At 38.7% G+C, this 14,645-nt stretch overlaps 1 protein-coding gene across 1 annotated transcript; it reads right to left on the reverse strand.

Annotated features, from left to right (window-relative positions):
• Positions 1-4,552: 4,552 nt before the first annotated feature.
• Positions 4,553-11,359, reverse strand: LOC121773868 (cellulose synthase A catalytic subunit 5 [UDP-forming]-like). Its single transcript, XM_042170788.1, has 14 exons — positions 10,707-11,359; positions 9,810-10,002; positions 9,499-9,707; positions 9,298-9,397; positions 9,049-9,211; positions 8,456-8,722; positions 7,946-8,291; positions 7,644-7,781; positions 6,997-7,122; positions 6,700-6,912; positions 6,343-6,616; positions 6,060-6,256; positions 5,630-5,980; positions 4,553-5,523 (listed from the first exon to the last, which is right to left on the reverse strand). Exons 1-14 carry the CDS (start codon positions 10,791-10,793, stop codon positions 4,936-4,938), a joined length of 3,252 nt encoding a protein of 1,083 aa, XP_042026722.1. The 5' UTR covers positions 10,794-11,359; the 3' UTR covers positions 4,553-4,935.
• Positions 11,360-14,645: the final 3,286 nt, after the last annotated feature.

Consider the following 14,645-nt stretch of genomic DNA (forward strand, 5'->3'; position numbering starts at 1 on the left):
ATTGATGTGGTAAAGGTTCCTACTGAAGAAAATGCATCAGATATGTTGACAAAATCTCTACCGGCTTCAAAGTTCAAGCATTGTTTGAAGTTGGTTGAGGTTGTGGAGTGCTGAGGTATGAAACAGGTTTTGAGAAGGGAATTTAGATGTTGATGGAGACTTGCAAGGACAAGGTGGAGATTTGTGAAGGTGTGTCCTTGCAGTTCACTGATTCAGTCAAGTGACAGAGCCGTTGGAGCTCGGGGCAGGGATCAAGAAGGAAGCTCGGCTTTGAGCTAGAACTAGCCGAGAAGGGAGTTCGGTTTTGAGCCGAGAAGGGAGTGCGGTCTTGAGCTCGGTTTGAGCTGCCGAACTGGAACTAGCAGGGAGCTCGGTTTGAGCTGCCGAGCTGAAACTAGCCGTTGGTGTTTAGCGGTTGTAACTGTTTTTGGAAACAAATTAGTTAGTTTGTTTTTCTTCTTGACTCCCATATATACTTACAGCTCGATTGTAATCAGAGAGAGAGAGAGACGCAGAACACAGATTACACACACAATTAGAAGAGAATTCTTGCACTAGCTAGCGTTTGCTTAGAGTGATAGATTGTGAGTGTGAAGTTCTTGTATTGAGAGTTCCATCAATAAGATTCCGGTCATCTTCTCCGTGGACGTAGGTGGATTATCACCGAACCACGTTACACCTTTGCGTGCTTTATTTTTCGATCGTGTGCGTGTGAGATCGGCGGCAACACGACCCCAACAAGATCGGTGGCGGAGCCGAAGCTGGTGGAGCACTTTGGGGAGACGATAATCGATGAGTTATTCGAAAAGTACGAGAGATGCCTCACCGATTGCATGTCCAAGGAAGAGATGAAGTTCATCAACATCACTGTTTCTTTGATCCGGATAGGATGATTCGTCCATCTTTAATTTCCTTGCCTTTGCATATTGAATTATGTAATCTAGTCTGTTTGTTGGTGATTTCAAGTATTTGCTAGGTTTGATTAATGTGGTTATTGGATTCATCAAACTAATTTTACATTGGGTAACTGATTTACAAGAGGACTAGGCGACTGCGGCTGTGAAGGCGGAGGCAACTTTGTCTGCTCACGAACTATTCTATACATCTGCCAAAGAAACAAACGATTCAGAAATTTTAGTATTTTGTTTTGGGCATTAATAATTTCAAAACATAATTAGTTTTCTTCATAATAATCCGATATAGCATAATTTACTTCACTGTTGTTAATAAAATATATCACTGTTAAAATGATTTTACTTAACTGTTGTTAATAAAACATATCACTTTAGCATGATTTTACTTCACTGTTGTTAACAAAACACATCACTATTATAATGATTTTACTTCACTGTTGTTAATAAAATATATCACTATTAGCCTGATTTTACTTCACTGTTGTTAACAAAACACATCACACACCCACCAAATCTGCATTAATCAACCCAACATGAAAGGTGGAATTATTAATTAAGCAATAATCCAAAATTAAAAATAATAGTATCAGAGACAGATATGAAAAATCACACGACCAATTCACCTTCTTCCAATTAATTAATTAATTAATTAAAATTAATCACGTTTCCTTTCTCCTCCTTCAATGAATCAACTTCTTATAAATCATCACTCTGTCTGCCCTATCTCCTTTCTTCAATGGAACAACAATGAAATGCATTTATAATTTGCTCATCAACAACAATTAATCAATCCATCCATCACAACACACAGAGATACAGAAAGATGAAGTTCGGGAGGGAGCTAGCTTCCCAAATGGTCCAGGAATGGCAGACAGCATACATGGACTACCAAGGCATCAAGACGCTACTGAAAAACCACATCGCATTCTACTGAAAAACCACATCGCATTCCGGAAGAACACCGCCGTTCCCCAGAAGAAGAAGGGCGATATCAGATGCCCACATTCCAACGCCAATTAAACCAACGTATCTCTCGTCTCCCCTCTCACCTGCTCCGATTCTTCACTGATCACGCATTCGACATCCAGCCCGGTGCCTATGCAGTCGATCTCGTCGGAGTCGGTTTTGAACTCCGATTCCGTGGCCTTGCTCCTTGCTAAGAAATTGGACGGAGCGATTTGATTAATAGGGTTCCTAATCGATTATGAGAAGGCATTCCGCCTCCGGAGAGTGATTGTGAAGGTGTTGGGAGCTCTGGCGGCGGCGTAAATGGTGGTGGTGGGGGCGAAGGAAGAGCTGCAGCAGCAATTCACCGCCATTTTGTGTGATACTAATTGATTTTGGAGAAGAGGGAAGAGGAGAAGAGAAGAAGACAACATATATATACTTTATACATTCACCATATCTTAATTCTAAGCCATATTTCTCTTCACGTACTAGATTTTTTCTTCACATAGAATATTTTCCTTTTCTTTCTTATGGTACATTTCCAGTCCCAACTCTTCTATCTTCACTAAATTGGTATTAAGCTTCGCACTTCATGTGGTGTCCGGTGCATCTGAGGACCAAGTGGCATCCACGCCCGCTCGTACAAAATAAAATTTGAGGCACCAATCGCCGGATAGTTAGCACCTCTTTCGAAATAAAAACCGAGACACCAAAAATGGAACGAGAGAAGCTAAATTTTGGTGTAATACATATCCCTAAACAAAATTCATTATTCTAAGAAACCAATGTCACGAAACAAAAAAAGATTGAGACACCATAGCCTCAAACAAATCTAATTAAATTGGTTGAGTAGACATGTACAAACTACCAATGGATCGAAACCTGGGTTTCTTAATGATGGGCTTCGCCTGCGCAAGACTTGTTGCTTGCTTCCTTTTACCGTTTCCGGACGACACACGTTCGACATCGTCGTCGTCTCCAAAGAGCTGATCGAGCAACTGCTGCACTACTTCCTTCTGAGCCATCCGGATTTGCATGTGTGTGTTTTTGTATTGTATGGACAACCTTTTAAGTTTGAAGGGTTATATATATAATATAATGGAGTTTGCATGATAAGGAAAAGGGAAGGAGATTACGCGTTAAAAGGAGTGCGTGTTGTGTGTGTTTCTTGCTAGGGGAGAAACAGCCACGAAGGTCATAGGAAGCCACCTAGCTATATACTAATAATGTATATTTATGTGTGTAATGCGTAACTATAAAAAATAAATAATACTAGTATATAGCTATGTTTTGGTGACACCTTGTAACGACATCGTTTTATTAGATGGAAATAGGGGAGGGAAATCTGTTTTCTATCTAGGGTATTTGTTAGGTTAATGTGGAGTTATTGAAATTTTTAATTTGATATTTAGGGTATTAATCGGTCAATGTGAATTGTTTGAATGACTTGATGCCGTGCTCTTCGATCTTATACTTATTTGGTCATTATTTATGAAAACAAACCATTCCTTGCCGCTTTTCTTTTGTTGTATGTTTCTTTCTTCAAACCCTATGTGATGATATCACACTTTCAAAATCATTCGGTTTACATTTTCTTAATGCATTACTTATTCCCATTTTTCAAATATAATTTACTTTTCTCATTTTCGTCCCCAAACGATTTTGATTTTTACAACACATATTATGATGTAGATTTCTTTATTCACTCAAATTTTTACAACTATTTTTCTGTTTTAAAATTTGTGTACAGGCTAAAAGTCTCTTTTTTAGGATATAAATAAAGTACTCCCTTCGTCCCTTAAATTTTGTCACACTTTGATCGGACACGGGTTTTAAGAAATGCAATGGAAAGTGAGTTGAAAAAGTCAGTGAACTTTTATATATTAGTTTTATAATAAAATATGAATGAGAATAAGTTATTGAAATATGAAATTCACTACTAAAAATGATAAAAAGTGAAATGTGACATATTTTATGAGACGGAAGGAAATGGAAAAATGTGACAAATTTTCCGGAAAATACTATTTGGGGTAAGTCTACAAGCGAAGACTTAGTGTAATTTCACATAATTCTTGCGACGACACCAGATTCACAAAGTTTCTAATTCAAAGAGTAAAATCGAACCAAAAAAAGGAAATGGTAATTATTTATAATCTTAAATACCAATGGAATGAGTCAAAAGCCGACTTGGACCAACTCTATCAAATTTCAATATCTTACTATGTAGGTAATTAGGTATGTTATTTAGAAACTGAAATTCACCTCAATTTTACATTGAAAGACAACTTTAATATTTCATCCATATAATAACTTAACATCTTCTTGAGTTAAATCATCTAAATGTCATAACTTTATTACGTTATTTGTAATTACTACTACTCCACATAACATTGTACGAATATCAATTACAACACTTTTAACGGTTTTGCAATTGCAACCCATTCGAATTTGTTGGATCTATATTTAACAATTTTAAAATTGCTTGATATCACAACTAAATTTGTTGAAAGACTAAGATTGTTATATATTTGCTGGATCTATATTTAACAATTTTAAAATTGCTTGAAATCACAACTAAATTTATTGAAAGACTAAGATTGTTAAATATTTGTTGGATCTATATTTAACAATTTTTAAATTGCTTGAAATCACAACTAAATTTCCAATATTTAGCAGAAAAAACACATACATTTTCCCATCCACAGATAAAAAAGAATAATATTTAACAGTATATAATCCCTTTTTCTTCACTTACATTTATCACCTTTTAAGGGCCATATCTAAGACACCACAAAAACCAAACACATATCCAACAAAAGAATCAATGAAACCATATCTCAAAAACAGACATCAAGCAATCATTTGCCACTTCACATCTATACAATCTAAAATTGACTGAGTAAGAGAGCAACACTTCTTATTCTACCTTCAGCTACATCGGAAACCGGTCGGTCGGGACGGGGCAAAAACGTACCAGCTAACGCGTCTGGCTGCTCAAGTAAACATCGATTCACAGCAACGAAGAGCTGTCCCTATGTCTTGCTAAGAGTCCGAGGGCCGGACACCGTGGTCCTCAGTCGTCACAGTTGAGCCCACAGATCTCGAGGACCGGGCCGTCCCTCGAGACGAACGGATTTATCCGAACCCACACGAGGGTTAGTATCGACGAGAGCAGGATGGACCATATGATGATCACGGTCGGGACGCCCTGTTGCTTCCCCATCAAACCCTTGAGGAACGGGTAGAGGTGCATGATGACCCAGATGGCAAAGAAGAGTCGGCCAAACAACGGGCCCCACGAGTCGTACCCGTTGTTGACAGCATCGGCGACTCCAACGACCACGGCAACGATGTTGATGATCAGGAGGGTTGTGGGCGGGATCAGCAACGACGTCCACTTGAAGAGGTAGAGCTCGACAAATCCTCCGTCTTCGTCGCCTCCTTTCGAGGTGACAGTGAAGTTTGTGCTCACACCGGCCAAGACCTTGAGGAGCCCTTGGAAAAGCGCAAAGAGGTGGGAGGAGACGCCTCCGATCACCCAGAACTGCTCGTTTCTCCACCAGTCGTCAATTCCAACGCCTCCCCATTGCATTTCAAGAATACCAGTCACAGCAATGGTGCCGAAAAGGGCAATGAATATGATGCTGGCATAATTACTAATCTGTAAAATTTGAACTAGGCGTTAGTTAAACACGAAAAGTAGCAAGATACACCGGAAGATAGCTTATACGAAGCAAAAACGTAGAAAGCCAACTGAAAAGACGTACCTCAGGGACAATGAACTTCCCGGTAAGAAGGCAGATAGCTGGCAATGTGCAGTAAACAAGCAACGGAATAGAAGTCCACGGATACACAACTGAGTTTATGTAGGAAAATCGTTCCAACCACTTCAATCCTCCGCCATATCCGTACCAGATAGGGCAGTGTTTGCTCAGGAAAATCTCGACTGAACCAAGAGCCCATCGAAGAACCTGGTGAAGACGATCTGAAAGGTTGATCGGAGCAGATCCCTTGAATGCGGGCCTTTTGGGCATGCAGTAGACCGAACGCCAGCCATGGCAATGCATCTTGAACCCCGTCAAAATATCTTCGGTGACTGAGCCGTATATCCAGCCGACCTGGTTAGGAATTCGAAAAAGTTTGGATAAATCCACGCAAGTCATATTAACGGCAGAGTGAGCACGAACAACACTATACCTCTTTTCCCCATTCCGTCTTATCTTCATACCCACAGCTAATGACATGGATGGCTTCCTGCAATAGAGAGGTCGAACTAACGGGATTTGGCATGCCGCCAGCTTGTAGAAGTGTCGAAGCCACAAAAACAGGTGACTGACCAAACTTCTTCTCGAGTTTCTCTTGGGAGATGGGCGGTCGATCCACAGTGCTTACTGCTATACAATACAAAAAGAAATCCACTTTAGCAGAAAGTATTTCCTAATGTTTCCTTGAACGATTAAAACTATAACGAAAATTCTACCTTCAATTCCTTCTTCTATGGTTTCAAGAGCATGTACTTGCTTCGATGCCTCTTTGTGCTTAGACTTCTTATTCTTATCTTTCTTTCCTTTCCCCTTCTTGCTCTTCCTTGAACCACAACACAAACAGCACCACTTCGGCCAGCAGTTACACGTCTTGCTAGGTGCCTTCTTTTTAGCAGGAGCATCGAATCCATATAGTGCTTGCCTTCTGAAGACACACCCAGTTCCGACATATATAGGTCCTTGCAGACCATCCAATCCTTTCATATTAATCTGCACATAAGTTCAAGAGTTATGTCCTGCTCGACGGCGTGGATGACGGAACAAGTATAGAGAAGGAGCGAGGATATACATACATCGAAAAACACGACATTACGATTAGAATATCTATCGTGCCTATCAATCCCATCAAATCTTTGGGGAAACTGCACATAGCATACTTTCTTTCCTGAGGTGGGATCCATGAGGAAACACATAGCTTCTCTCAACGCCTTGCTATTGTTAATGTAGTGATCACAGTCGACATTTAGAAGATAAGGAGCATTTGACAGAACCGCTGAAACCCGTATCTGTATAAATTACAGAGAATAAGTTCAGTAACAAAGTAAACCTTTTCTCTTTGCATGTATAATAAAAAGGTAATAGGCATTCACCAGTGAATTCATAGCACCAGCTTTCTTGTGATGGTCGAAGCCGGGTCTCTTTTCACGTGAAACATATACCAGACTAGGGAGCTCATTCCCTTCAATATCACGAACACCTTCATGGCCAAGAAATACCTGTTGAAAAAGCAATTGGTAATCAAAGACAACGTAAGAACAAAAAGAATGACACGAAATAGTTAGTTGCACCCCATTGCGCCAAAGTGCAAAATAAAGAAAGATTAACATCATTTTTTTTGCATGTCACGGCATGTAAAAACCCTACTCCTAAACACAACAAAATGTCAATTAAGTGACTCGTGGCACTGGAACAATAGCTAACATGACTAAACTCTGATGTCAGTGTACCTTCACCAAAATTGTTGTTACAGAATGAAACATTATTGTTTGAAAAACCTTGGAAAAGGGCTTAAGGGTATTGGCACCACACTTTGTTAAGAGTCGATTAATTCGCTTTTTCTGAAACCAATCTATGCCTACAGAACAGGGCATGCATCATAAAAATCCAACATCTATAGCCTGTAGAGTCAATTTAGTGGCCTCGCTCAGCAATGAGACAACTACTACTTCCTTTGGAGCTAAAATCACACACTACATAAGCAAAGCCAAGCAAATTAGTTGTTGTGACTCTCACCAACCTGAATCATACCAGGATGGTCCCTGACATTGTTACCGGGCCAGGGTGTTCCATCCTGCATAGTCCAACCTTCCTCCGGAACCTTCTCAGCCATGGCCACCAAACGATTAATCCGAACTTTGAACTCTTCATATTCTCTCTGTGCAAGACAAAGATATCAGAAACCCATCCAGTCAGTTTATTCGATATGATAAAAACTGAATCTTTATCAATGAGCTCGTGTGCAAAGAGAATGGAGGTGTTCATTTTTCTTTTGTTTTGTGTGAATCTCAACAAAGTAACAATATCATAGATAATACCAACCTTCATTGCACGCCTTTCTCTAACAAAGGAGGGATGAACTTTATTCTTCAAATAGTCTATCTTCTGAGAGAAATACCATTCAGGAGCACGAGGTTCGATATTGAATTTCTTGCTGAAGGGAACCCATTTCCGAGCAAACTCAGATGTCTCAGAAAGTGCTTCAAAAGTAAGCATGGCTGCACCGTCGTCTGACACGTAGCATGATACTTTGTCAACTGGATAATCCGAAGCAAGGATGGAGAGAACTGTGTTTGCCGTAATTAAAGGAGGTTCTTTCATGGGATCTACTGTGCTGACAAAGACGTCAACGTCTGCTAATTCTGAGGGCTTTCCTTCTTTTTCATACCTATAAAAAGTTCAAGCAACGTTATAACATTAGCAGTGAAAGTACTTCAATGGTTCCAGATGAAGACTATTAGTACTATAATAACAGAATATGCTCAAAACAAGAAGCAAGATGAATACAAAATGCGTCGGCAAGTGTGATAGAGAGAGAAAGATGGCGCTTACCGAAGAGAGAGTCGATCAAGGTAAGTTTCTCGCTCAATAGGACACCACTTGGGGAACTGATCAAGTATCCATGATGCAGCAAACCATATCTCACAGATAACTGATGTCATCCACAAGCCATATGCACCAGGAACTGGATGGCGAATCCTATAGTGAAAAAACAAGCCAAGAACCGCAAGACGCAGGATAATTACCATTCGGTATGGATTTATCTTGCTTGAAGAAATGGGAAGTTTCCTTGAAAGTGGCTGTCTCCCTTCATCCATCCGCATAGAGTTTAAGATAATAAGATACAAATATAGAGTTATTATAAACAAAGATAATCACCATTTATCTCACACTTCTATGCCTGAAAATACAAGTAGTGGTTCAACATACATTATCTTGCACAATATCTAGAAGATAACTACAGACAGAAGACAGAACTACATACATTTAGGATTTGTGTTAGTTATAGCCTCAAAAAATATTATAGATAGCATATAAAGCATAGAAAGATGAGCCGTTTTTGCAAGTTGTTGTTAATGACTGTTATAGAAAGCAAAGAAGAGACTAGCCATTTCACGAAATTATGGCTACTACTCAGTGCTTACATAGGCAAATCTGCACCAAAATCACCCCCATCCCCTTGATGTTTGACCACTTGAAGTTTTTCATTTTGCCTTCTCCTCCATTCTTCCATCCGATCCTTCCATGCAACACTTCCATAGCCATATACTGCAAGATCTTTCTCTGGGGCCATGGGTCGGGGATGCACTGCAACATCAGAATAATGAGTGAATAATATTACACAAACTAAAAAGGCTTCCCGCTGCAGGATCTGAATCAGAAGAGCAACTTACGAGATGCTGTTGTACCAGGAGGAGTCCCATGAATTCCATTCAAATGACTGGCAAATGGGGGTACTATTATAGCATTCTGATTATGCGCAATCTCAACATCCTAATACATAACCAGAAGACATTAAGGCCAATGTGATACAATAGAATGATACACACAAGCAAATATACAAAGAGAGAGAGAGAGTCTAGATTTTTCATTACCTCTTCACCATACGTCAAAAGAGGGATATCGACGCCCTGAGATGAATCATGTTTGGAGGTGGTGGCTGATCCAGCTAAACCACCATAGATCGATCCTACTGCACCACCGGTTTGGGTAAAGCCTAAAGGCTCGCTCTTTACATAATCAAACTCGTTTTCCAAATCATCAATACCATCTTCATCTTCATCACCCTCAACCCTAGCAAACCCTATGGTACAAAGGCATTATCAATAAGACATTTACACAACAGAGAAAGGTTTCAGCTCTGAACAACAACCATTTGCAATAAGAGAATCTTCGACAGACTCACCTTTAATGCGCTTGTATCTGGTTTTGCATTGAGGACAGGCCTGAATTCCCTCTTTCCTCTCATACTCATAGCAAGTTCTACAAACGGGTAAACCGCATTCATTGCAGGCAACAAAAGGCTCCTCATTTATTATCTCCACTTCATCCCCGCAAATTTGGCATGTTTGCCCACTCAGTTCATGAACTGCCTTAATCTATAAAATCGAAAAGAAATCAGGAACATGATTACATTAGTTTCTCATCCTTAACTATGGCCACAAAGCAACATAAATGGCTTTCCTTGACCTCTATTCAACCATACTCAACAAGCACGCATTCATGGAAACAGTCAGCCTAGCCACTTGCAATATATAGCTCATAAGGCCATTTACTGTAACTTGGGAAGTTCTAATCAAACATTTTTCTGTAAAAGTTCTTAACTTTTCAGGCTACAACAAGTTATTCTATCACTTATGACCAAGAGATAATTTTCTTTTTTCAGCATTCTCCTCTTAGATTAGCACTCATATGATGAAAGAAATTTAGATTACTTTCACTTTAAAATCAAGAAAAATAGTAATCGTAGTGGCTGATAGAGAGAAACACAATAAAATATGTATACTCATATTCTTACCATTTCAAGTAGAGAAGGTAAACAGAGAAAAATCACTTAAAGAGGGGGGAGGTTAACTAAGCAACCCTCACAATCAGACTCAATGCAAACATCTAAACCTTTTGCAATCAAAAGATGAACTCTAATTCCAATCCTAATTCACACAATCAACTAAGGTACAAACAAATTCAACACTAACTAACACCTAAATCTACATGAGAATCACAAGAAGCAAGAAAATGGAAATGGGGCATCAACAGAGATGAAACAACAAAAACCAAAATGAGGGTTTATCCAAATACTCACTCTCCCAATTTCATCGGCATTAATCAGCACAAACTCATTTCTATTGTGAGAACCAGCAACAAGCCTCCCTCCTGTGTTCATCGCCATAATCCCACAAACACAAATCTGCCAAAAATCCCAACCTTTTGTATCCCACTTCAGAAATTTAATCCCCTGCGTTGGAGAAACAGCTGGGATTTCTCCAACCAGTCAGCAATTCTCCTTTTTTCCCCAAATGCAAAATCTTTTGAAAAAACCACACTTAAAACCCCTCAAGATTTAGCTCCAAAATGCCTTAATGCAGCTGCAGATTCTTGCTTTTCCGTGCCCAAAATCTCAATCAGATACACCTAATCCACCTCGAGATTTATCCTTGGCGAGCAATTGCAGATAGAAAAGGATGGATTTTGGGCTCAAAATCCGGTCTTGCTAACCGATAATAAACCCCATCACAAATCACCACATTGGGAGAAACACACAAAAAAAATCCAATTGGAGAAAGGAAAAAAGAGAAGGGATTGATGAAAATGAGAGAAAACTACTACACATTATTCTAGAAACGAAAAGGTGTTGTGTGTTCAATGAAAATGGGAAAAATATAATTAATGAAATAATTAGAAGTTTTTTTCTTTACAAGCTAACGCTCCACTGTAATGTAGCTGGACAAGACGATAGGCTTTTTAGAGTCTTGATTGATAGTGTGATAGAGATAGAGAGAGATAAACTAGCCGTGTCACTGTGTGTATGAAAGGACACATTTGGGTGGACTTGAGTATTAATTAATTAATTAATTCTCTTTCTGAAACAATTAGATCCTTTCTATAAATTAACGTCGCAATTGAAAAAAAGGCTGTGTGTGTGTGTGACAGAGATAGATTTGGGTGGACTTTATTCTCTATTAGTATAAAATAATTAATATTCATAAATAATTAAGCCCTCTCTCTAAATTAATTGCTGAAAAAATATAAGAATATAAAATGTTTGTGCGCGTGTGTGAAATTGATGGATGCTAGCTTTGAGTAGGGCCCACTGGAGTTGGTACAGTAATAAAGGTAGATGTGCTATCCAGCTAAGATGGATGTCTGCTTCTTGTAGTTGTACATTTCCTTCGTTTGGATGTAGTACCTTTTTATTTTATTTATTATTATTTCAGATTTATGCATTTTTTTTAATTTTCAGTCAATTCAAGAATATGTTATAGGAGAATGTTTCAGAATCACTTGATTGTTTTTGAGTTTTTAGTCAATTAAATAAATAGAGTATCTATATTTATATGGAGTAATAGTTTAGAGAGAGAGAGAGAGGCGCAGAATTTATTTTGGATGCTATAGAGAGAAACTAAAAACGCGTTAAAACAAAATAAAAAAGAGAAACCGCGTAAAAAGATCCTATGTATTGGGATTTTTGGAAAATGTGTAATGATTTTTTTTTAATCATAAACGTGAATTGTGGGCGAAAGGTTTAGGCAGACCTCTAACCCATAAATAAGATCAAAATGTAATGTTCCAAAAATATAATCTTAGCTCAAAAGTGACTAAGATCTAAACAAGAACATGAGGATGCAAAGTAGATGTCCCACAAGTCGAGATCCTTTGTACTATCAAGTGGAAAAAGGATGACTAGACACATAAGAGGAAGAAACGAAAAATTATCAAAACCAACCACCAAAGAGGTTAGATCAACCTACATCTCTATGTCGGAAACGGAAGTTAGGATATCACAGCTGGTCCATCCTAACCAACGACTTCAGATACCAAGGCGCAGAGATTGGATCATAGTAAGTAAGGGCTGGGGTCTGAACCCCCTACCTGCAAGAAAGTCGGCAGCCCGGTTCCCTTCTCTATATATGTGTGAGAACCGAACATGCCGTTGAGAAGTCATACTCCGGATCAAAGCCATGTAATGTCTAAGATCCGCAGAGCCAAGCTGTCCAGATGACAACAAGGTAACCAGAGCTGTTGAGTCAAGCTCAATCCAAATGTGTGTTGAAAGCTCCATAGCCATCTTCAAACCCCGAATCAGAGCCAACAGCCTCAAAGCTCGATGATGCAGCTATCGGAGCACAGAAGGCACGTAGAAGTCCTCCATCAGAGCCTCGAACGAATCCTCCCTCCCCCGCCTCCAGTGTCGATGTAGAGAAGGCACCGTCAGTGTTTAGCTTCACCCAAGGGGCATTAGGGGGATGCTATAGGACCATGAGTGACCGCAGAACACGCTGTCTGAGAGAGAAAGACATGAAATCAACCGACGACGAACATCCCCTCCAGTGGGTCGGGGTGATCTTGCCGGCCAAAATAAGCACGTGCAGATGGTGAGTGTAGCACCCCGGAAAATTTTTGACTTTTTTTTATTTGATGGCTTATTTTCGTTTTATTAATGAGGATGTTGATTTGGAAATGCATTTTTGGAAATTGATTTCTATGAGGTTGTGTTAACGATGTGAAATTAATGGTTGAGAGTTATGTGGAATAATATGATATGTTTTCCAATGGCCGGGATTTAATTAAATAGGATCATGCATATTTGTGCCAGTTACCTTATTCAAATTCTTTTCGGCATCTCTATTTATTGGAAGTAATATCTTCTTTCTTGGATTTATTTAATTATTTTGGGATATTTATCCAAATTAAATCCAAAACCAAAAATTCTTATTTTTCCATGATTTTCGAAATCTCCTATTTTTGGGAGAGGAGAAATTAAGTATTCTATAATTGATTTCTTACTTATTTCTTTCCATGAATGAATTGGAATATTCTAGCCAATCTTGCCTTACTTTATTCTATTAAAGATTTGGAAATTTTTCTGGTGGGAGGAACCTTAAACCACACGCCTACTTCTCATTATTTTTGGAGGATTTTATAAATTTCTCTACTCCAAATTATTTTATTCTACTCCGTGAAATACCAAATTAAATCATAAGCTAATTAAATAGCTATGATTTTCAAAAATCCTCCCCTTATTTCTCCCCATAATTCACGCCTCCCCCCCCCCAAATCTCTCAAATCTTTATTTGATTTATTCTCTCAAATCTTCAATTAATTGTGGGATATATTATTCCTAACTCTATAAATAAAACCAAAAGCCTAACCCTAAACCCATCACACACGCCTCCCTCTCAAATCACACGCCCCTCCCCTTGCTCCATCTTCTCCCACACTTGTTTTTCTACTCTACTCAAGATCCTTTCGATTCGCCAAGAGTTTGTTGAAGAATCAAGAGTTATATTCGTTTCTACCGATTGTTTCGTTCAAGAAAGGTACAATCAAACCTCTATTCTTCATTCCTCTCCATCCAAACATTCTTTCGACTCCCTCATGCATCTAGTGAGTGTAGGGATTTCAAATCTAAGGTTTTAATCGGAGGGGAATTTGTGTTTGCATTTATGTATGCGTTTTGAATGCAATTTTGTGAAGTTTGATTTGAATCTTTGGTGAATGATGTGAGTTTATGGGCAAACATGATTATGAGAACCTTTTAAGCATGATTATGTATTTTCCAGCATGAAAAGTTGGGGTTTGTTTGATGGAAGATGAAAACCCCTATTTTCGAAACTATGAACCTGAAATCTGTGGTGCACGACCAGTAGCTTCTGATCTGTAATTGACTCATCAAACAAATGAATTTTTAATAATTTTTTGAAGTTGACTGCGCAAATCTGCCAGAAACCTGTGTTCTCGCCAAGAATGTTTCGTTTTCTTTTTGACTGACCAAATGACCTCCGATTGATGTGATTCTTGAACTATATGAAAATTTGAAGTGTCTTCTAAGTCGTGTAAATTTTCAGCCTTTTTAGGCATTGGATGAATTTATGGTAAAATTTTCAAATGAACTGCGCAGTACTGTTAGAAATTTTATGTTCCGACCAGAGAGTTTAATTATTGATTTAACTAAATAAACGACGTGATTTCAGTGTGAAAATTTGTCAGGATGAACTTGAATGTGTATTCTGTGTTGTGACTA

The sequence above is a fragment of the Salvia splendens genome, chromosome 17, assembly GCF_004379255.2.
Source record: "Salvia splendens isolate huo1 chromosome 17, SspV2, whole genome shotgun sequence".
NCBI lineage: Eukaryota > Viridiplantae > Streptophyta > Magnoliopsida > Lamiales > Lamiaceae > Salvia > Salvia splendens.